This window comes from Portunus trituberculatus, chromosome 39 (assembly GCF_017591435.1).
Source record: "Portunus trituberculatus isolate SZX2019 chromosome 39, ASM1759143v1, whole genome shotgun sequence".
NCBI lineage: Eukaryota > Metazoa > Arthropoda > Malacostraca > Decapoda > Portunidae > Portunus > Portunus trituberculatus.
This window is the reverse complement of record NC_059293.1, coordinates 18,008,795-18,031,294: the sequence shown is the minus strand read 5'-3', so window position 1 is coordinate 18,031,294 and position 22,500 is coordinate 18,008,795. Positions and strand designations below refer to the sequence as shown.

General features: G+C 44.5%; 1 protein-coding gene across 1 annotated transcript in view; it reads right to left on the bottom strand.

The window, feature by feature from the left end:
• Positions 1 to 22,500, bottom strand: part of LOC123515706 (nuclear receptor coactivator 6-like) — a 189,662-nt gene that overhangs the window by 77,039 nt on the left and 90,123 nt on the right. Inside the window, 1 exon segment of the mRNA XM_045274529.1 lies at positions 4,518 to 4,641. Coding sequence (XP_045130464.1) covers positions 4,518 to 4,641 — 124 coding nt within the window.

The following is a 22,500-nucleotide window of genomic DNA, read 5'->3' as shown; positions in this document are numbered from 1 at the left end:
CACAAGCCTTCTTTGTCCCTGTGTTCCTTTGTGTCAGATGTCCAGCCAAGACACAAGATCCGCATTCAGAAACGCTTTGCTCTCTCACCACGACTATTTTGCAAGGCCACAGAGATGATTAGCGGTGTTTTCAAGAGTGTTTCTCCAGTTGGTAAATTAGATATCTTGTCAATCTGCCTCGAGAACCGTATAAACACATTAAAAAAAGCTCGTATAAATCTGAATAAAGCCTTTCCAATACGTGAAAGTGAAGCACAGAAAAGTTTGAGAATACAAGCCCAAGATAAGATGTATCTACCCCTCGTCACCTCATCACCCACGCCACCTCCCTGGGATTACACCTGTGTGATCTTTAATTGACTGTCTGATTTTTTCTTTCTTGTCTATCTTTACGAGTATTTTTTTATCTTCCCAAGTGATGTTTAGTGTGGAGTGCATTGCGTGGTTTTGTGAGTGTGGTGATTGTAGCTGTAGGAAAAAATATCACGTTGGAGCGTTTATAACAAAGACACACACACACACACACACACACACACACACACACACACACACATACAAATAGACCGTCACAGGGCGTAGATAAATCAGTAGCCGTACGCACACACACACACACACACACACACACACACACACACACACACACACACACACACACACAAATGGTCCAGCCCAGCAACACACACACACACACACACACACACACACACACACACACACACACACACACACACACACACACACACACACACACACACACACACACACACACACACAGTCATCACCTTCCGTTAGTATTGTACATAAGTTGCCGTTTTTTCCCCAAATACGAGCACAGCAACAGGGAAGTGAGAGGAGAGAGAGAGGGAGATGGAGAGGGAGAGGGAGAGGGAGAGGGAGAGAGAGAGGGAGAGGAAGGGAGAGGGCGAGAAGTGTGTGTATGTATGTACTCGCATTTATGTGTGTGTGTGTGTGTGTGTGTGTGTGTGTGTGTGTGTGTGTGTGTGTGAAGGGGGGGTAGGGGATCGCACGCCCCCGGAAATTACTGCCAGCACATCCCGAGGCCCCCTGACCGGCGTCCCCCTCCCTCCTTTTACTCCTAGCTGGCAACAGGACAAAGGCAAGATGGCCCTTCCTTTGTTTCAAAACTGACTATTTGGGAGTCTTGCTCCGCCTGCGAGAGAGAGAGAGAGAGAGAGAGAGAGAGAGAGAGAGAGAGAGAGAGAGAGAGAGAGAGAGAGAGAGAGAGAGAGAGAGAGAGAGAGAGAGAGAGAATGAAGGTACTCTATACAAAGGACAACTCAGTGTATGCTATTTGAAATCCATTAATTTATAGCAGACAGCGAACGAGAGAGAGAGAGAGAGAGAGAGAGAGAGAGAGAGAGAGAGAGAGAGAGAGAGAGAGAGAGAGGGCCACTCTACAAACCATCTCACAATACACATCTAAATCCTTTCTATCAACAAGTGAACCTAATATCTCTTGTCTCATCTCGTCTCTTCTCATCTCCCCGTTCAGAAGCCGCGGCGGGAAAGGTACGGCTAATGAGACTCGCAGGTAATGGGAAAGAAAACGTCAGCCAGGACATGCCCAAGGGAACACAAAGGAAGGGAGAAGAGTTAAAGATTGGCTGGCCTTCACGAGACTCCTCCGTGATAAGTTATTCTGCCTTAATCTGAGGCAAGAGATGTGAAGCGTTGAGTGTTAAAAGGTAATGGTGTTGAGTGGTGAGGTGAGGTAAGGTAAGGTTAGGTGAGGTTAGGTTAGGTTAGGTGAGGTTAGGTTAGGTTAGGTTAGGTTAGGTTAGGTTAGGTTAGGTTAGGTTAGGTTAGGTGAGGTGAGGTGAGGTAATTAGGTTAGGTTAGGTTAAGCAAGGCGAGGTTCAGGTTAGGTTAGGTTAAGTTAGCTGAGGTGAGGTGAGGTGAGGTGAGGTGAGGTTATGGTTATATTATGTCATATTAGTGATAGTGGTCGTGGTGGTGATGGTGACAGTAATGATAATGAATATGAAAACAGCAAAATCAACAACAACAACAATAACAATAATAACAAAACTAATAACAACATCACGCACAAAATAACATTATAGTAACACCACCACCACCACCACCACCACCACCACCACCACCACCACCACCGCCACCACCACCACCGCCAAAGGACTTTATGCAGTCAAGTAAATTAAGGCGGTGTGACTTTCTAATGAGAGTGTTTGTAAACATCTATTTAACCCTCCACCACTGCCACCCCCGCCACTCTCACACTCACTCACAGCACGATTTATCCAAGCAACTCCCCCACCCACCCGTTCCCTCCGTCTGTAGTATAGTGTAGTAACGTAGAGCGGCGTGGAAGCATCAGGAGGAGGAGGAGGAGGAGGAGGAGGAGGAGGAGGAGGAGGAGGAGGAGGAGGAGGAGGAGGAGGGGAGTTTTGGAGGAAGCGCAGGAGAGGAGGAGATGGGGGGAGTTCCTGGAGGAGTGGGTGTAGGAGGGGCAGTAGAGGAATGGGGGAGGGGGGAGGGTGTCAGCTGCGGCACAATGGACTGCGTTTGAAGGTATCGGCAGGCAGGCACCGGCGGCTCTCGTTCCCATGGTAACCAGCAACTCGCGCCCTTTGTTGCCGGCAAGCAGAAGAGCCAGCCCCCCCCTTCTGCGCCCCCGTCCCCGTCTGGCTCCCTCTGGCTCCCTGGTCCTGTGTCTCCCTTCCCCGAGCTCTCCCTCCTCTCCTTCCACCTTCTCTTACTCCTACTACTCTTCCTCCTCCTCTTCTCTCTCTCTCTCTCTCTCTCTCTCTCTCTCTCTCTCTCTCTCTCTCTCTCTCTCTCTCTCTCTCTCTGAGCTTCACGCCACGCCGTCCAGTACTCCTCCGCACTTTACAGACACGCATAACACTTTTCTCCTCCTCCTCCTCCTCCTCCTCCACTTCTCTCTCTCTCTCTTTCTTCCTCCTCCTTCGCAAAACAAAATCATAAACATGTGACGAAATATGAGCTTGGGAATAAAAACTCAAAGGCACCACACACACACACACACACACACACACACACACACACACACACACACACACACACACACACACAGAAGCATGTATCGTGCACGTATACAACCTCCCGTAAAGGACTGCAGCAGCTTGAGGAGGAGGAGGAGGAGGAGGAGGAGGAGGAGGAGGAGGAGGAGGAGGAGGAGGAGGAGGACCAGGGGACTTCGCTGGGATCACGGGGTTCGTCAGGTAAATCGGCCTTTAATTACACTGCAAGTTCGATACATTTCCCATCAGACAGACGGCAGGTCATCTTGTTGCAGGCTGGCGGTACCTCCTCCTCCTCCTCCTCCTCCTCCTGCTGCTGCTGCTGTACCCCCTTCTGCTTCCCTCCTAGACTCGTTTCCCCGGCTCTCTCTCTCTCTCTCTCTCTCTCTCTCTCTCTCTCTCTCTCTCTCTCTCTTGCTCCCCAGCGCTCCCCCGCCCCGCCCCGCCCCAGGCCAAGCAATAACCGCCAAGCAGGAGCCTCGCCACTATTGAGTAGGAGTAGCGGCCGGCCAGGGTTTGAGTTTGTTGGTGTAGGTACGTGTGTGTGTGTGTGTGTGTGTGTGTGTGTGTGTGTGTGTGTGTGTGTGTGTGTGTGTGTGTGTGTGTGTGTGTGTGTAGTTTGGGTTTTGTGTCTATATTGCTTGCTTGTGTGTGTATCCATATTCTCTCTCTCTCTCTCTCTCTGACTCCAGCTAAGGTCAGTGAATTTATCTATCAGCCAAAGGAGGAGATACATGCGCGCACACACACACACACACACACACACACACACACACACACACACACACACACACACACACACACACACACACACACACACACATAAACACCAAACAAAACACTAACAACATCTTCACAATCACATCTGTACTGACTAACATTACTTCCAGCCCTCTTCGCACATTTCAGGCACTCGTGTTGGGGACTGAGTACTGGAGACTGAGGGACTGTGCACTGGGAGGCTGAGGACTCCTGCCGCACTGTGCTCTTCCTCTATCCCTGCACGCTGTAATGCCACCAAATCCCCTTACCAGCTTTGCTCACCATCCCACCTCACACATTCTCCAGTCTTCATGGCAGTATCTTGTTATTTGCAGCGAGACGACGAGAGAGAGAGAGAGAGAGAGAGAGAGAGAGAGAGAGAGAGAGAGAGAGAGAGAGAGAGAGAGAGAGAGAGAGAGAGAGAGAGAGAGAGAGAGAGAGAGAGAGAGAGAGAGAGAGAGAGAGAGGCAGGGATGCGATGAGTGTTGGAGGAGAGAGAAAGAAAGAGAAGAGAGATAGGAAGACACGGATTAAAGTGATGGAGGAGAATGGGAGGAGAAGAAAAGAGACGAGAGAATGGGAGGGAAGAGATGGAATTTAAACGGTACAGTGTATAAAAAAATGTTGAGTGTAAGAGAAGGAGAAACGGTGTCTAGGAATAACGGGTACAGCATCTAGAGGCGGTACAATGTAAAATAACAATGGTACGTGACCCAGGGGCGGTGCACTTACCTTGGGATCGAAGTTGAAGGTGTGTTCGACCCTAAGTGGACACTGAAGGCCACACTTACAGGTCCCCTCCGTCACCAGGTACTCCATCACCTCCGGCACGTTACGCAGCTCGCTACCACTCGGGCTGGCGGGAGAGAAAGAGAGACAGGTGAGTTTAATGGAAGGTTGTAATACTCATAACAAAGAAGGTTTTTAGCAGTTTCTTATTGTAGCGCCAACCTCTTCAGTACCATGAGACGTTTTCATATTCATTCTGCTTACTATTTGGTGATTCTATAGTTTCAGATTGTTATGTGGGGATTAAATTTATGAAGACTCTAGCCATTAATCTTCTGACCTCCATAGATTCTTCCTAATGTTAATAAAAATTGTTTAATCGTACCCAAAACTCATGGTAAAAATGCGTTCCAGTACTGAAGGAATAAAAAAAAGTTTAGCAAGTTTAATGAATGATTGTAATACTCATAACAAAGAGACATTTTAGTAGTTTCTTCTGTATGCTTGAAAAAAAGAAGGTGAGTTACATGGATGATTGTAATAGTAATACTCATAACAAAGAAAGATTTTAGTATTTTCTTCTGTATGGCTCTATATAGCATAACAAATAAGCTGAACAAAAAGGGTATATGATTTAATGCATAGTTACAATACACATGATAATGAACATTCTATCATTCTATATACTTATGAATGGTTCGATACATAACAATTAGCTAAAGAAATAGCTGAGTTAAACGTATGGCTGTAACACTCGAGATAACAAACAAGCATGGAATTTTATCTCCGTATGGTTTGGACGATAAATAAGCTTAAAAAAAAAAAAATTTAAGCAGCTAGTCCTCAAAGTATAGTTCAAAATATGAGAAATCTCTTGAAATCTCTCTTTTTTGAAACATAACAAAGACGTAACACTAAAAATGCTTCCATCTGAGTATAACATTGATGACAGGAACACTGACGGAACACAGAGCACACTACCCTGTAGAAACCTGTACCTATAGAAACTCCTTTTTTTTTTTTTTTCATTTATACCATGTGGGTTTTTCACGGCAATTTCTGGGCTAAAGGGGATACTTTTTGGGGTACCTCCTATCTCAAAGCCCATCCGCTACGAAACCGTTGCCCCGAGTGAGGAAGCCCAACCTACACTCGGACCGTGGACAGGATTCGAACACGAGCGCTTGGAGACCCCTCGGAGACCAAACCACGCATGGTTCCACTGTACCACGGCAGAGCAAAAGCAGATGAAGACTTTATAAACATAGAAAAAAGGATACTTAAATCAAAACATTGGTGATAGTTAACGATTATAGACACAACTAACACAACGATGAATACATAGCCCAGCACAGTGTAGCCATGTATATATTTACACATAGAAGATAGAGCATAAACAAGCAAACATACAGACATAACAGAAAGGCCATACACATAAATAATACACCACCATACATACATACATACAGACAGACACTATACACGTGACAATATAAACCAGTATTTGTGGTGATTTTATTCATAACTATTGGAAAACTCTCTCTCTCTCTCTCTCTCTCTCTCTCTCTGATCCAACTTTTTTCCTCATAAACGTACCATAACGTGAATATAACCACTGAATCTGAACACACACACACACACACACACACACAATGTCTGTTTGTCTGTCTGTCTGTCTGTCTGTCTGTCTGTCTGTCTGTCTGTCTGTCTCTCTCTCTCTCTCTCTCTCTCTCTCTCTCTCTCTCTCTCTCTCTCTCTCTCTCTCTCTATAATACACCGAGAACACAAAAAAGGGAGGGAGGGAGGGAGGGAGGAGGAGGAGGAGGAGGAAGGAAGGAAGGAAGGAAGGAAGGAAGGAAGGAAGGAAGGAAGGAAGGAAGGAAAAGAAAGAAAAGAAAGAAAGAAATGAATGAATGAATGAAGGAAGGAACGAAGGAAGGAAAAGAAAGAAAGAAAGAAAGAAAGAAAGAAAGAAAAAAAGGAAGGAAGGCAGGAAGGAAGAAAGAAAGAAAGAAAGAAAGAAAGAAAGAAGAGAAAGAAGGAAGGAAGGAAGGAAGGAAGGAAGGAAGGAAGGAAGGAAGGAAGAGTTCAAGGTACGAGTATTATACACGGCGGGCAGGCAAGGGAGGCCCTCAGGTGTTCCGCGCTTCATCCCCGCCAGGTAAGAAGATGACGATCATTTTTCCACGTGATGAGCCAGAAGTGTGAGGCTGCGCGGCCGCCTGGGATCAGCTGGGCGGCGAAGGCGGAGGCGGCGGCGTGGTGGTGGTGGTGGTGGTGGTGGTGGTGGTGGTGGTGGTGGTGGTGGTGGTGGCGGTGGTGATGGTGGTGGTGGTAATAGGAATGGAGAGGATAGGGAAGAAGAGAGGTGAAGAGAAGAGAGAGAGAGAGAGAGAGAGAGAGAGAGAGAGAGAGAGAGAGAGAGAGAGAGAGAGAGAGAGAGAGAGAGAGAGAGAGAGAGAGAGAGAGAGAGAGAGAGAGAGAGAGAGAGAATCTAGCTTAACCACAAATGTATACTACCACCACCACTATTATCGCCACCACCACCATCATCACTAATACCTCAAATTTTTCTTTTAAAGGTGAAAATTCTCCTTTACGTAAAGAATCGAATCCCTTAACACACTCCTAAATCTTCCTTAAGCACCATTGGATCCCACAAGAGCCGTAATATCCATTCTGAAGCGCCGGCACTCCTCCTCTCACTCCCTCCCTCTTGCTGAACTCCGGCGGAAACTTACTCCACACAACACTCCACTAAAAGACTCCACTTGTTTGATTTAAAGTATTGTGTTCTACGTGGTAAGAAAAAAAAAGTACATCTGTCTGTTTTTGCTGTCATTCTTATTTATTATGTTTATCTATTCACCTATTAGTTTTTTTTCCTTTTACCTTTTCGTGTGATGTCATCTTTAATTCATTGCTTTCCTTATTTCAACTGTCTCAATGTCTCACCTGTCCATCTATTTACCTGGCTATTAGTTTATTTTTTACCTTTTCGTGTGCTGTTATCCTTTTTAAATCATTGCCTTTCTTTATTTCACCTGTCAATCTGTCAATCCGTTCACTTGTCTATCTATTTCTCACCTGTATAAAAAAACGATTATCTGTTTATCTGTTTACCTGTCTATTACTTTATTATACCTTTTCGTGTGCGGATATCACCTTTAAATACCTGCATTCTTGATTTTACCTGTCAATCTGTCAATCTGTTCACCTGTCTGCCAATTTCACACCTGTACAAAAGCCATTACCTGTCCATCTATTTACCTGCCTATCAGTTCATTTACCTTTTCGTGTATGGATATAATTTTTTAGTCACCTTTCTTTATGTTACCTGTCAATCTCCTCACCTGTCTGTCAATTTCTCACCTGCACAAAAGGCGATTACCTGTCTATTAGTATATTTTACCTTTTTCGTGTGTGGATATCACCTTTAAATAATTACTTTCTTTATTCCACCTGTCAATCTGTCAATCCGTTCACCTGTCAATCAATTTCTCACCTGTACAAAAAGCGATTATCAATGACACCTCTCTTTTTTCCCCAAACCCTCCTTTTTAGTGCGAGTATCATCACCATCGCCCCTGAAAGCAAATGAATCCGGTCATATGAGTGTCATTAATCCCTTGACGTGCCGCCCTGACTTGCATTAATGAACTTTATGCGATGGGGATAATTGGTTGATTAGGCCACGCGCGGGATGAGCTCTGTCTGTGTGTGTGTGTGTGTGTGTGTGTGTGTGTGTGTGTGTGTGTGTGTGTGTGTGTGTGTGTGTTTCTTTCTCTTTTCCTTCCTTTCTTGTATTTTCTTATTTCGGTTTCTTTCTCTTTCTTTCTTTCTTTTTCGCTTTGGTTGCCATTTTTCCCTTCTCCCTTTTCTACTTTTCAATTATTTTCCTTTCTTTTGATTTTTCCATCGTTCTTTTGGAGTGTAAGAGCAAGAGAGAGAGAGAGAGAGAGAGAGAGAGAGAGAGAGAGAGAGAGAGAGAGAGAGAGAGAGAGAGAGAGAGAGAGAGAGAGAGAGAGAGAGGATACCAGGAAATAACTAATAATTCACCGCTACCACATGTCCAGCACTTAACGAAGAAACAAAACAAAGAACACAGTCACACACCTTTCCCGGAACAATTAAGGATTCATAATAAGGTCGCACTACCGAGAACCTGTCCACCTCTTTACCAGCGCCTCGTGAGCACCTCCAGAGAGAGAGAGAGAGAGAGAGAGAGAGAGAGAGAGAGAGAGAGAGAGAGAGAGAGAGAGAGAGAGAGAGAGAGAGAGAGAGAGAGAGAGAGAGAGAGAGAGAGAGAGAGACGTTATACAGCTTTATTTCTTTATTTTCTCTAATTTTGAGTGTTTTACTGAGAGAGAGAGAGAGAGAGAGAGAGAGAGAGAGAGAGAGAGAGAGTGATGAGCAGGAAGCAATCAGAACTTAAGAAATTAATAAGCGAGTTTCCTCCATTTATCTACTAATATCTGTTCTTTAGTCCAGGTCATACAGTAGAGCAAAAAGAGGAAATTAGACCCTTAGAACATGAAAACACACATCAAAACCAGACCATTCATCTCCGTGGCCTTTGAAAACAGTTCTGGTGAGACTGAAGCAAGGAGTTACGTAGAGACATTAGATTTTTTACTACAATTTATAATATTACACCCAAGACTGACTCTACTTCAATCTCAGCGCCACTAAAGAGTCAGTTATCTCTTTACCGTTTTAATACTGGGACACATTTACTTTTTTTACCTTGAGATTTGTGTACGATTAGGCCATTTTATTGAAGTTAGGAAGGGTCTATGGAGGGCAGAACATTAAAGGCCACAGTCTTCACTATTTCAATACCCCTACATGAGTTTCTGAAGCTGTATAAAATCACCAAATAGTAAGTAGAATGAATATGGAAACACGTCACGGTTACTCGAGGGTTTAATGCAAATATGAATGACAAAGTGGCAAAGAAGCGCTGTATATCCGTTTTCTATTCACATTATCGTCTAGCAGTTCAATGAGCAGAAAGAAAACGTATACAAGGGCGTGGCAAATGTCAAAGATGCAACTCCTCCTACCCTCCCCCTTTCCCGCCCACAGAAGACTTATGAGTGGGTTTCTGGGGGCGCTGGCCGCTCAACTCAGGAGGAGGAGGAGGAGGAGGAGGAGGAGGACTAGACAGGTGAATGTTGATGTTATTTACTGATTTGTTCATTTATTTTTGTTCTTGTAAAGGTGGTGGTGGTGGTGGTGGTCATGGAGGAGAGAGACAGAGAGAAAGATAGGAGGTGTAATTAGTTTCCTCACTCTTTTTCTTTCTTTCTCCTCCTCCTCCTCCTCCTCCTTGTGTTTCTCTCTCTCTCTCTCTCTCTCTCTCTCTCTCTCTCTCTCTCTCTCTCTCTCTCTCTCTCTCTCTTCCTGTCACTCTTCCCTTTCATTTCCTCCTCCCACTTCCCTCACAATTTTCTTTTACCTCCTCCTCCCTTGCTTCTGCTTATTCTTCCTCCAGTCACTCTTCCTTTTCACCTCCTCCTCCTCCTCCTCCTCCTCCTCCTCCTCCTCCTCTCCTCTTCGTCCTCCTCCTCTTCTTCTTCTCCTCCTCGTCTAAAGCCACCTTCCCTGAAGCGGACGCGAGGTGAACGTGAGCGGAATAGAAAATGATTCAGGTGTAAAAGAAAAACGTTGATTAGCTTCTCTCTCTCTCTCTCTCTCTCTCTCTCTCTCTCTCTCTCTCTCTTTTACTCCAAAAATATATCAACTCATGCATTAATATGATAACCTTTAAGGAAAATGTGTGTGTGTGTGTGTGTGTGTGTGTGTGTGTGTGTGTGTGTGTGTGTGTGTGTGTGTGTGTGTGTGTGTGTGTGTGTGTGTGTGTGTGTGTGTGTGTGTGTGTGTGTGTGTGTGTGTGTGTGTGTGTGTGTGTGTGTGTGTGTTATGATGACGCAACTCGCAACACAGAACCGTCTTTCATGTCACGCAAAATCCGACGGTGTAAATTACGAGCAGCGTGATTTGTGACCACTGTGAGTCACGACTTACTTACGACAATTGTGAGTTACGAGGAGTTTTTTTTCCTCGTGAGTGGTCTGAGTTACGAACAATACTATGATCAGTGTTACGACCCTTCTTACTTACGATCTCAACTGATGACCGCTTGTTATGACCGATGTTATTAGTGGTGTTACATGCATAAGAGCATAAGACTCGTGTTACTAATGTTCAATGTTACTTACAACTTGCTTTCAACTGGAAGCGAAAACAGGTGACGTTAATAACTCTGCAGTAAACTCAGAGTAAGAAAAAAAGGTTGAGTAAGGACAGGAATGAAGAAAAACCCATGAATAAGATATGAAGTGAGTGAGTGAGTGAGTGAGTGAGTGAGTGAGTGAGTGAGTGAGTGAGTGACTGCATGTTGATGAAGAGATAAAGCAAGACACAACATGGGAGGAAGGTGGGGGGGAGGGAAGAAGGAACGGCTAATATTACTTCTTATTTTGTTTATCTCTATTTGTTTTCCCTTCCCTCCCTCTCTCCCGCCTCTCCAGCCCGCCTGCTTGCCTTACTGCTTATTTATATTTACTTTGACGTATTTTTCTTTTAACATTTGCATGCTTATTTGTAGGATTCTCTCTCTTTCTCTCTCTACCCTGCCTACCTCTCTACCTGCTTCCCTGCTTGTTTCTCTTACCATGCACCCTCCCTACCTACTTTTACCCTGCTTCTCTCTATATATTTTCGCTTCTCTCTCTCTGTTTCTTTAAATCATTGCCTGTTTCTCTGCCTGCTTGTTTGCTGCTTTCCTTCTCTCTCTCTCTCTCTCTCTCTCTCTCTCTCTCTCTCTCTCTCTCTTCTTTCTCTACCTCTTTTTTTAATCTTTCTTGTTTCCTTGGCTGCTTCTCTCTTTCTCTGCCTGCTTCCCTCACCATCAATTCTCTCTCTCTCTCTCTCTCTCTCTCTCTCTCTCTCTCTCTCTCTCTCTCTCTCTCTCTCTCCCTGCCACCCTGCTTACTTCCCTACCTCTCCTGTTAATTTGCTTTCTTGCATCTTTGACTACCCTTCCTTCCCTCACCAATCATTCCCTCCCTCCCTCCCTCCCTCCCTCTCTCTCTCTCTCTCTCTCTCTCTCTCTCTCTCTCTCTCTCTCTCTCTCTCTCTCTCTCTCTCTCTCTCTCTCTGCCTCCCTGCTCGCTTGGTCACCCGTCCGTCCTCGCCGTGACCGTGACCTTTGTACCGGACACCCACCTCTCTCGGCCGCTTGACTCGCGTTCACAAACATGCCTCGACTAGCCTTGCCTTGCCTCGCCTCTCGCCTTCCTCTTTTTTTTTTCTATCCCTGTCTTTCTTTTTTCAGCATTACGAAAGGTCACGTCAATATCTCCTCCTCCTCCTCCTCCTCCTCCTCCTCCTCCTCCTCCTCCTCCTCCTCCTCCTCCTGGTGTTACAAAACGTCATTCTCCTCCTCACCTGACGACATTAGGCTTGCAATGTCATAGTTGGCTTGAACACACTTAATACACGTCATTAGTTGAGCTTGACTTAACTTACCCCGAGGAGAATGAAGAGAAGAAGAACAAGCACAAAAACATAAGAACAATAACAAGGAGAGACAGAAACTAATAAGAACAAGAATAGTAACAAGAACAAGAGTGGCTAAGAAAGACGAGAAGGAGGAGGAGGAAGAGGGGAAGGGGGGAATGAGGAGAAGAACAAGATGAGAAGCAGAAGGAGGTAACTTAAAACAACACCAACAAGAAAGCAAATCAACAAGACAAAACAAGGAAAACAACACCAACCGCTCACTAATACCATCAAAGCCACACACTCAGTCAAAACACCACACACACACACACACACACACAGACAGGAGCAAAAGTCACGTCGTCACATAATGTCACGTAACAAAATCCTCGTGACAGATGAATAAACTCCCAATGACTGACTGACTAACTGACTTGATTCTCTCACTCGTCGATAAATAGATCCGGTTCAGGGTGAAGGACGAACTCAAATACACAGTGACTTGTGACCTCAGGCTTCCGAGAACTGGTAGTAAGTATTCTGATGCAACGCCCTTATGAAACCTCCCGGCGAGTAAAAGCGATCATCTCTTTCTTTCCTGGTGCTTGGTGACACAGCCCAAGAACATAAAGGAAGAGGAGGACTGGTTTAGTGTATTTTGAGTATAGCTGGGTGTTTTGTTGCTGTTTGGGGTGATTGGATGAGTTTTTTGTGGTTTCTAGAGTGTCAAGTGTGTTCTGGTTGGGTTTTGAAGTGTTTTTTGTATATTTTGGTGTGTTTGAGTGCATTCTAGATAGATTTTGAAGTGTCGTGGTGTATTTCTGGATGATTGGATGTTTTTTGTTATGTTTTGAAGTGTTCTGTTGTGTTTTAAGGGTGTGCTGGGTCGTTTTTATAAATTCTACCCATGTTTAACACGTTTACTATGTTTGAAATACTTTTATAAGTTTTGGGAGAGTCTGAGAATACTTAATGACGTTTTAAGTATATTTTGTGGTGTTTAAGAAAATTCTAAGGCGTTTGATTATATTCTGGAGTGGTCTGTAATATTTCATCATGCTTATTGTGCGCTCTAAAATACTTTTGGTGTGTTTCTGGTTAAGATTTATAGTTGTGGGTAAGTTTTTGCGTGTCTTTTAAAGGTCACTAAATTCATGGACAGCAGCGGCAGATGGTAGGTGTGTGAAGAGTTCAGGTCTTGATTTGTGTAAGACAAGTGACCTTTAGCAGTCTTCATATTATATTATCACCACTCACCGAATAGTAACACACGTATTGGCTCCCACAAGGCAAGATACAAGTAGTGGCTTAGAAAAACACAACAAAAAAAGAAGCAGAGAAAAGCAATGGAAGAAAGTTAGATGAAATAAAGTGGGAGGAAGATAAAGAGAAGCGGAGAGACTATTATGAGATGGAAAGAAGAGTAGAAGAGGAAAAAGGAATAAAAGAGGGACCGAAATAGGAAAGCAATGGAAGAAAGCTAGATTAATAAAAGTGAAGGGAAGATGAAGAAGAACGAAGAGAAGAGACAGAAATAGAGAGGAAAGAGACATAAAAGAGGGCGTGATATAGGGAAGGAATGAAGGAAAGAAGGAAGGACGAGGGGAGGCATAATGGCAATGACACGGATGAAAAAGGGGAGGAGGAGGAGGAGGAGGAGGAGATGCGTGTGCAGGTGAAGGGTAACACTGATGAGGCGTCTGATAAGTGAGTCACCACCCTCAACAAGGTCATCCACTGCCCTCCACCCTCACTACCACCACCCATCACCACCACCACCACCACACACATCAACCTCCACCTCCAAGCTCGTGAAATGGCATCGTTGGCTTCACTCGTTTAAACTTTACGCTTCCTACTTCAATCCCTCCTAACATTACTGGGGTAGTGACTTGGGGAGGGTAGGGAAGGACGAGGTGAGGTGAGGTGAGGTAAGGTAAGGCGGGGTAAGGTAAGATGGGGCAGGGCTGTCACGTCACCTTGAATCCCACATTAATTAAGCAGTCGGCGGCCTTGGAACGCGCCTCTTCTACCTGATCGATAGTGACTTTTCTTTGCTCGTCCTTCCACGCCACACAAAGCCTCGAAACTAACTCCCTTCCCCCCCGCCCCCGCACGAACGCACGCATGCACACACACGCTCACGCACAAACACGAAACATGAATATATAATGCTAAGTACACTCACTATACAACACGCACACACACACACACACACACACACACACACACACACACACACACACACACACACACACACAAGGTCAGCAGGTAGCATTAGTGGGCGCACACCTTCCCTTACCTGCCCAGGGTCACCTTACATCGCTAATTAACGTGCACTCCACCTGCCCCGCGTAATGCCTCTCCTACCTCTCATTAACCTGCGCCATTGTTACCTTTACAATTATTATTAGAGCTATTATATTTGTTGTTGTTGTTGTTGTTGTTGTTGTTGGTGGTGGTGGTGGTGGTGGTTACTTATAGTTGATTCTAGTGGTATTGAAGTTACCTATGTAGTTAAAGGTGGTGGTGGTGGTGATAGTAGTAGTAGTAGTAGTAGTAGTAGTAGCAGTAGCAGTAGCAGTAGCAGTAGCAGTAGCAGTAGCAGTAGCAGTAGCAGTAGTAGTAGCAGTAGTAGTAATAGATCATTATTGCCATTATTATTATCAACAATGACACTGCTACTGCTATTATTACTATTATTATTGTCATTACTACTACTACTACTACTACTACTACTACTACTACTACTACTTTGATGGTTCCTCTATGAGTCTCCCTCGTAACCTTGCAAGGCTTACAGGGTGGTGCATAATGTAGTGGCGTGTACGGAGTGACGCAAGATATTGATGCAGGGAATGGAGTCTTTACGTGGCACCAACCTGTAAACCATGTAATTTTCTCTCTCTCTCTCTCTCTCTCTCTCTCTCTCTCTCTCTCTCTCTGACTTTTCTTATTGCTAAGATTTTTTCTTTTCCTTTTACTCTCTTCGTTATGTACCACACACACACACACACACACACACACACACACACACACACACACACACACACACACACACACCTGTCCTACCTTTACATACCACATTTCTCCCAACACTACACTACAGCTTCATCACACACCTGAGCGCACACCTGACTACATAAATGCCTCTTCTTCTCAGCCAGGTAAGAGGTGCTCTGATACAGGTGAGAAAAATACCAGAACCCCCTCTCTCTCTCTCTCTCTCTCTCTCTCTCTCTCTCTCTCTCTCTCTCTTAAACTTGACTCGTAATATATGAAGTTTATTTATTTTCTATTTTTTTCTTTGTTTTGACTTATTTTGTATATTTGACATGGTGGTGGTGGTGGTTCTTCCTCCTCCTCCTCCTCCTCCTCCTCCTCCTCCTCCTCCTCCTCCTCTTCTCCTCCTCCTCCTCCTCCTCCTTCTTCTTCTTCTTCTTCTTCTTCTTCTTCTTCTTCTTCTTCTTCCTCTTCCTCTTCTTCTTCTTCCTCCTCCTCCTCCTCCTTATTACATCAAGTATTAGTTCTTCTTCCCTGTTTTATCTCCTTATCTTCCTATTACACTCTTGTTTCCTCCTTCCTTCCTTCCTTTCTTCCTTCCTCTATCTCCTTGCTTTAATATATTTTTTTACCTCTCGTAATTCTCTCACTTCCTCATCCTCGTCCTCTCTCCCTCACCTTCCCTCCATCCCTCCCCTTGCTTTTATCTCCTCTCTCCTTCTATTCTTTTCCCTCCCTCTTAAAGTCCCTCCCTTCCTTATTCGCTGTCTCCCGTCACTTCTCTCATTTACTCCTCTTTTTACTCCTTATCTCCCTCTGCCTCTCGCTTCTGGATGACGTAGTAAAGATGGGAACACAGATAGGCTGCTGTAACACACTCGCAACACTCACAGTTTTATCCACACAGTTGCTTCCAGTTGCTCCTGTGGCTTCTTCTTCTTCTTTTTCTTACTCCTCTTCCTCCTTCAAGAGTCATGAAGCGTGTGGCGGTTAATCTCAAGGTGTATAAAGGTAAGTTTTAGGAGAGCGCTTGAGCTGTGAGGAGGAGGAGGAGGAGGAGGAGGAGGAAGTCTTGTAAGTACTCAGTAAAGGTGCAGGAAAGTAAAAGCTTCTGAATTAGAGGTTATGATATCTATTTCTTACCTACCTACTTACCGTGTGTGTGTGTGTGTGTGTGTGTGTGTGTGTGTGTGTGTGTGTGTGTGTGTGTGTGTGTGTGTGTGTGTGTGTGTGTGTGTGTGTGTGTGTGTGAGATGACATGTAAGCTGAAGACTAAGGAAGGGTTGGTGGTGATGGGAGGTGAGGGAGAGTGAGGGGAAGAGAGGGAGAGAGAGGGGAAAGAGAGGGGAAGGTCAGGTAGATTAAGGTCAATGCTTCTAGTGGCGATAAGGAAACGAGGTGAGGGAGGGAGGAGGAGGAGGAGGAGGAGGAGGAGGAGGAGGAGGAGGAGGAGGAGGAGGAGGAGGAGGAGGAAGGAAGAGAAGAAGGAAGAGAAGAAGGAAAAGAAGAAGAAGAAGAAGAAGAAGAAGAAGAAGAAGAGGAAGAGGAGGAGGAAGATGAAGTAAAAAGAATAATTTACTATCACTATTTTGAAACCATCCTTCTCAATCACTATATTCTAAAGGCTCTAGTTGAAGTTACACGAGTTATTTTATGTGTTTTAGTGGTCCTGGTGACAGATAAAACAAGACTTCTACATTATAAACGGGGGAAACGATCTTAAGAACCTGGCTAATCATCTTTGTTGGCTTTGAAAATAGTGCTGAGAGAGAGAGAGAGAGAGAGAGAGAGAGAGAGAGAGAGAGAGAGAGAGAGAGAGAGAGAGAGAGTTATGCATTTCTGAGATCCGTATTCAGAAACGCTTTATTCTCTCACCACGACAGTTTTCCAAGGCCACACGGACGGCACGCGGGGTTTTCAAGAGTGTTTCTCCCGTTAATAATGCAGAAATCTTGTCACTCTGCCTCTAGAAACGTAAAAACACCCTAAAAAACTCGTGTCAATTTAAATAAAGCCTTTTGAAATAGTGGACTTGAAGAGCAGAAGTGTTTGAAAATACGAACCTGAATACTGGAGAGAGAGAGAGAGAGAGAGAGAGAGAGAGAGAGAGAGAGAGAGAGAGAGAGAGAGAGAGAGAGAGAGAGAGAGAGAGAGAGAGAGAGAGAGAGAGAGAGAGAGAGAGGCTTTGGAATGTGGTATAATCGCTCCCGTTGCCAAGACCTCTCTGTCACGCCACGGCTCAAAAGGAATGGCTGATATATATTCACGAGGAGGAGAATGAGAGTAGTAAAATTTGTCTCGCGTTTAATCATTACCTTGCCAATACTCACACACACACACACACACACACACACACACACACACACACACACACACACACACACACACACACACACACACACACACACACACACACACACAGCAACGACGTGATTTTCTTTACCTCTTTCATCTTCTTCTTCTTCTTCTGTTTCTCTTTTCTTGTTTTCTTGTTGTTGTTCGTCTTCCCCTTTTTTACTATTTTCATCCTCATCCTTCTGTAATCTTGCTTTTCTTTTTCTCCTTCTTTCTCTTTACCTTCTTACCCTTCATCATTCACCTCCTTCATCTCTCCTCCTCGTCTTCATCTTTTTCTTCTCCTTCTCCTTCTCCTCCTCCTCTTCATCCTCCTCTTCTCCTTCTCATCCTCCTCTTCTCCCTCTCCTCCTCCTCTTCTTCTTCTCCTCCTTCTCCTTCCCCTCCTCCTCCTTCTTACTCCTCCTCCTCGCAAGACGCGCCAATATTTGCTAACGATACTAAATTCAACGAGGAAGACTTAATATATGAACCGCAAACAGATTCAGACCGATTTGTAAGACTACTTTATTGCGCACCAAAGTGAGGGACGCCGCCCCCCTAACGCCCCCTTACCCCAAGTCACCCTCCTCCCTCCACCTCCTCCTCCCTTCACACGCCACTTGCAAGACTACGATGAATATTTCAAGGCACAAGACCGCGGACTTCACACTAAGTTATTGGTGTCTGACGGAGGCGGTGAAGGAGGTGGAGGGAGCTGAGGAGGTGACACGAGGGCGCTTCCACGAGTTTACAGGAATTTCAGGAGTTTTCGTTTCGTTGCCTTGTCATGAAGGGATTATGGGTGGTAGTAGTAGTAGTAGTAGTAGTAGTAGTAGTAGTAGTAGTAGTAGTAGTAGTAGTAGTAGTAGTAGTAGTCGTAGTAGTAGTAGTAGTAGTAGTAGTGCAAGAGATGGTAACAATATCAATTCATCCTGTCTCCTTTTTCTTCCTCCCCCTCCTCCTCCTCCTCCTCCTCCTCCTCCTCCTCCTAATCATCACAACAAGAAAACAACACAACCATCACCACGGCCACCACTACCACCACCACCACCACCACCACCACCACCACAACACAGACATCACCAACACTCCCTGGCTCCGGATGTGGCTGTCGGAAACTTGGTGCAGGCATTTCACTACGAAGTTCTTGCTCTTTTCATTATTTCCTTCACCACACACACACACACACACACACACACACACACACACACACACGGGAAGAGGAGGAGGAGGAGGAAATCGAAAAGGATACAAAAAAGGAAGAGGACGATAAAGATAATGAGGACAAGGAAGGTGAGAACGAATTAGAAGAAGAAGAGGAAGAGGAAGAGGAAGAGGAAGAGGAAGAGAAGGAGGAGGAGGAGGAGGAGGAGGAGGAGCAAGAACAAGAACAAAATTATAACAACGAAAGCCAAGAAAAAAATATGAAAACGCGAAACAGAAACCGATGAAGGCAAAGGAGGAGGAGGAGGAGGAGGAGGAGGAGGAGGAGGAGGAGGAGGAGGAGGAGGAGGAGGAGGGTCACCGACTGCCACACGGGACGAGGATGACACGGCTGACCTTTGCGGCGGCTCCCCCTCCTCTCTCTCTCTCCCTCTCCCCCTCTCTCCCAGGCCGGTAAAGACCCCTGCTAGCTTGTTCTCGAGGGAATTCCCACACATTTGCTATCACCTACACCTCCTCCTGCTCCCCCCTCCTCTCTCTCTCTCTCTCTCTCTCTCTCTCTCTCTCTCTCTCTCTCTCTCTCTCTCTCTCTCTCTCATCTATTCAATTTCTCTTACCTTTTCTACAATTCAGCACTTTTCTTGTCTATTGTTTATTGGTTGATCTTATGATATGCTGTTGGTATTTTTCCATATTATGCTGGTTTACTGTTTGGTCGTGGTTGTGGTGGTCGTCTTGGTAGTAGTAGTAGTAGTAGTAGTAGTAGTAGTAGTAGTAGTAGTAGTAGTAGTAGTAGTAGTAGTAGTAGTAACAACAATTACTTAAAGAGATCACAAGATACCTGTTTTTTCGTCTATTGTTTTGTGAAATCGCCAACTTCTCTCTCTCTCTCTCTCTCTCTCTCTCTCTCTCTCTCTCTCTCTCTCTCTCTCTCTCACGACAGGAGGAGAAAGTCACAAACTCCCTGACGAACACGTGCGGGGACTGCCAAATTGCCAACACGAAGCGCACTGCAGTCTACCAGGCGGCGCTGACGGACGCACACACACATTACAACTGTCTTCTAACAATGAAACCCGTGATGATTGCAGTGCTGGTGATGGCCACACGTATGAACTAAACGCTAAACTATCTAACACGGGGTCGACTCAGTGTAGGAAGTGAGTAAGAGCCAGATGTGAGTGAAGAGAACGAGTGAAGGAGGAAATGAGAGTAGATACATATTTTAAGGGACACCATTTCACTGTGACCTACATTAAGACACTTTCCTCGATCAATATCACTCCGTCTGATCTCTCTCTCTCTCTCTCTCTCTCTCTCTCTCTCTCTCTCTCTCTCTCTCTCTCTCCGCCTAAGAATCCAACAAAGACTATAATGTCAGGAGTGGTGACGGGTGTTTCTCTCTCTCTCTCTCTCTCTCTCTCTCTCTCTCTCTCTCTCTCTCTCTCTCTCTCTAGTTACGTCGCCAGAAGGCTATTCTTGAAATGGTGCTAGACTTGTTTGATTATATTTTGCATAGAGAGAGAGAGAGAGAGAGAGAGAGAGAGAGAGAGAGAGAGAGAGAGAGAGAGAGAGAGAGAGAGAGAGAGAGAGAGAGAGACGGGGCGAGACGGAGAGACGGGGCGAGACGGAGAGAAAATAATTGCCACCAAAACTTCATCTCATTATCTTTTTTTCCTTTACTTGAGACAAATAAATCACCAACACATTCCCATTTTCTTTCACAAGTGACATTTTTTCCTCCCACTTCCTCTGCCAGGGAAGGAAGGACACGGTGACAACTGAAGCGAAGGACAGACATCAAGATAAATGGATAAAGTTGAAAAATGAAGCAAAAAATGAAGCAAAAAACACAAGAATGAACAAACAAAATGCAAAAATAACTAATAGACTAAGAATTAAATAGGTTACCACTCATGTATTTATGGATCTATTTTATGCATACGGGTTCACAAAAATTATAAATATATTCAAGAAAAAAAAAAAGAGCCTTATTTGTCTCCCCATTAACCCCTTCAATACTGGGACACAATATTTTACCTTGAGATTTGTGTACGATTAGAGGTCAGAAGATTAATGGCCACAGTCCTCACTCTTTCAATCTCCCATATGAGTTTGTAAAGGTGTAAAAAATGAGTAAACAGTAGGCAGAATGAATATCTAAAAGCGTCATTGTACTGAAGCTGTAGATAATCCTTTTTCTTTCGAGATTTCAAGACCAAATGCACTTTTTAATGTTCTTCCTACAGACAGACTTAAGTAAAGGAAAGAATACTATAGAAGAGATGTCTTAAAAATTCTCAAAGACACCGCAACGAAAGACACAAGAACATAAACTGAATATTGGATCAGCCGCCGTGATACAGTGCGTGCTTTGGGGTGCGAGGGATCTCCAAGCGCATGGGTTTGAATCCTGTCCACGGTCCGAATGTAGGTTGGGCTTCGTCACTCGAGGCAACGGTTTCCTAGCGGGTGGGCTTTGAGATAGGAGGTACCCCATAACGTATCCCCCTTAGCCCCGAAATTCCCGTGAAAACCTATATGGTATAGATAAATAAATAAATAATAAAAGAAAACATTAATTTTACACACGTAAGAACAAGAGGGAAAAAAAGAAGAGAAAGACATACATTAATTAATAGACTGACTCATGGGTTTTAAGACATGTTAATACCAAACTGAAGAACAAGAGGAACATACAGACACCCCGATCATCAAACTGGTTCAAGGGTTTTATGACTCCCCTAACAAGACACATTAGAATAAAAAGAATTGATAGATTAATTGACTGATGTAAGGCACCTCCAAACCAGAGTCATATGTCGCCGAGTGCAGAAGAATAAGAGTGCTCGGTATCCTTGTGTGTGTGTGTGTGTGTGTGTGTGTGTGTGTGTGTGTGTGTGTGTGTGTGTGTGTGTGTGTGTGTGTGTGTGTGTGTGTGTGTGTGTGTGTGTACTTCACCTTTCTACGACCTAAACTTTTAATTATCACTCCTTCAGTTATACAAAGTAGATTACACAGTCGTCTCTGGAACTAATAAACTCCATAAACATTCCATTTTGAAACTTTTCCCTCCATTACAAACTTTTGAGAGAGAGAGAGAGAGAGAGAGAGAGAGAGAGAGAGAGAGAGAGAGAGAGAGAGAGAGAGAGAGAGAGAGAGACGCACACATATACACATGACACCAATCCCCTAAATGTACACGCTAAAAAAAAAATGGAGAGAGAGAGAGAGAGAGAGAGAGAGAGAGAGAGAGAGAGAAAAGAAACTAATGACATATGGCCTTGCAGGGGCGTTGCGTCACCGTCAAGACTTGCGTCACACGTCACGCCATGAGCACCAGTAGTGAAATCTGACGTGCTATTTTTTATACACACACACACACACACACACACACACACACACACACACACACACACACACACACACATATCATTCTTTCTTCTTTCGCAACACACGGCATGAAGTGTTATTATTGCCTCCCCCCCTCCTCTTACCTCTCTCTTCTTCCTTCTTCCTCTCCCCTCTGGTCTCTCTATCCCTCCTCCTTCCTCCTCCCTTCCCTCCCCTCCTCTGGCTGTGATTATAATGGCTGCACTGTGGTTCTCCTCTTTGTTATCTTGGCATGCGAGCTTTTTCATATTCATCGTATTTACATTCTATTTTTGTAAGTGCGTGTGTGTGTTTCAAGATATTTGTTCCTGAATTTTGGCTATTTCTTTTATTTATATTTCTTCACCAGTCTTTAAGGGATCTAGCATTTGAAGTGGGCCATTTTTATCATTATTTTTTTTAATCTTTTGTTGCCCTTGGTTGGTTTCCCTCTTCCATAAGAAAAAGTCTTGTAATGTAATGCAGAAAGTGTTGTGATAAATTATCCCTTCACGAAAGACTGATGGATATTCATTTTCTTTACTTACATTTATTTGGCTGGCTGGATTTTTATTTCTATTCATCTATTCTTCGTATTTGT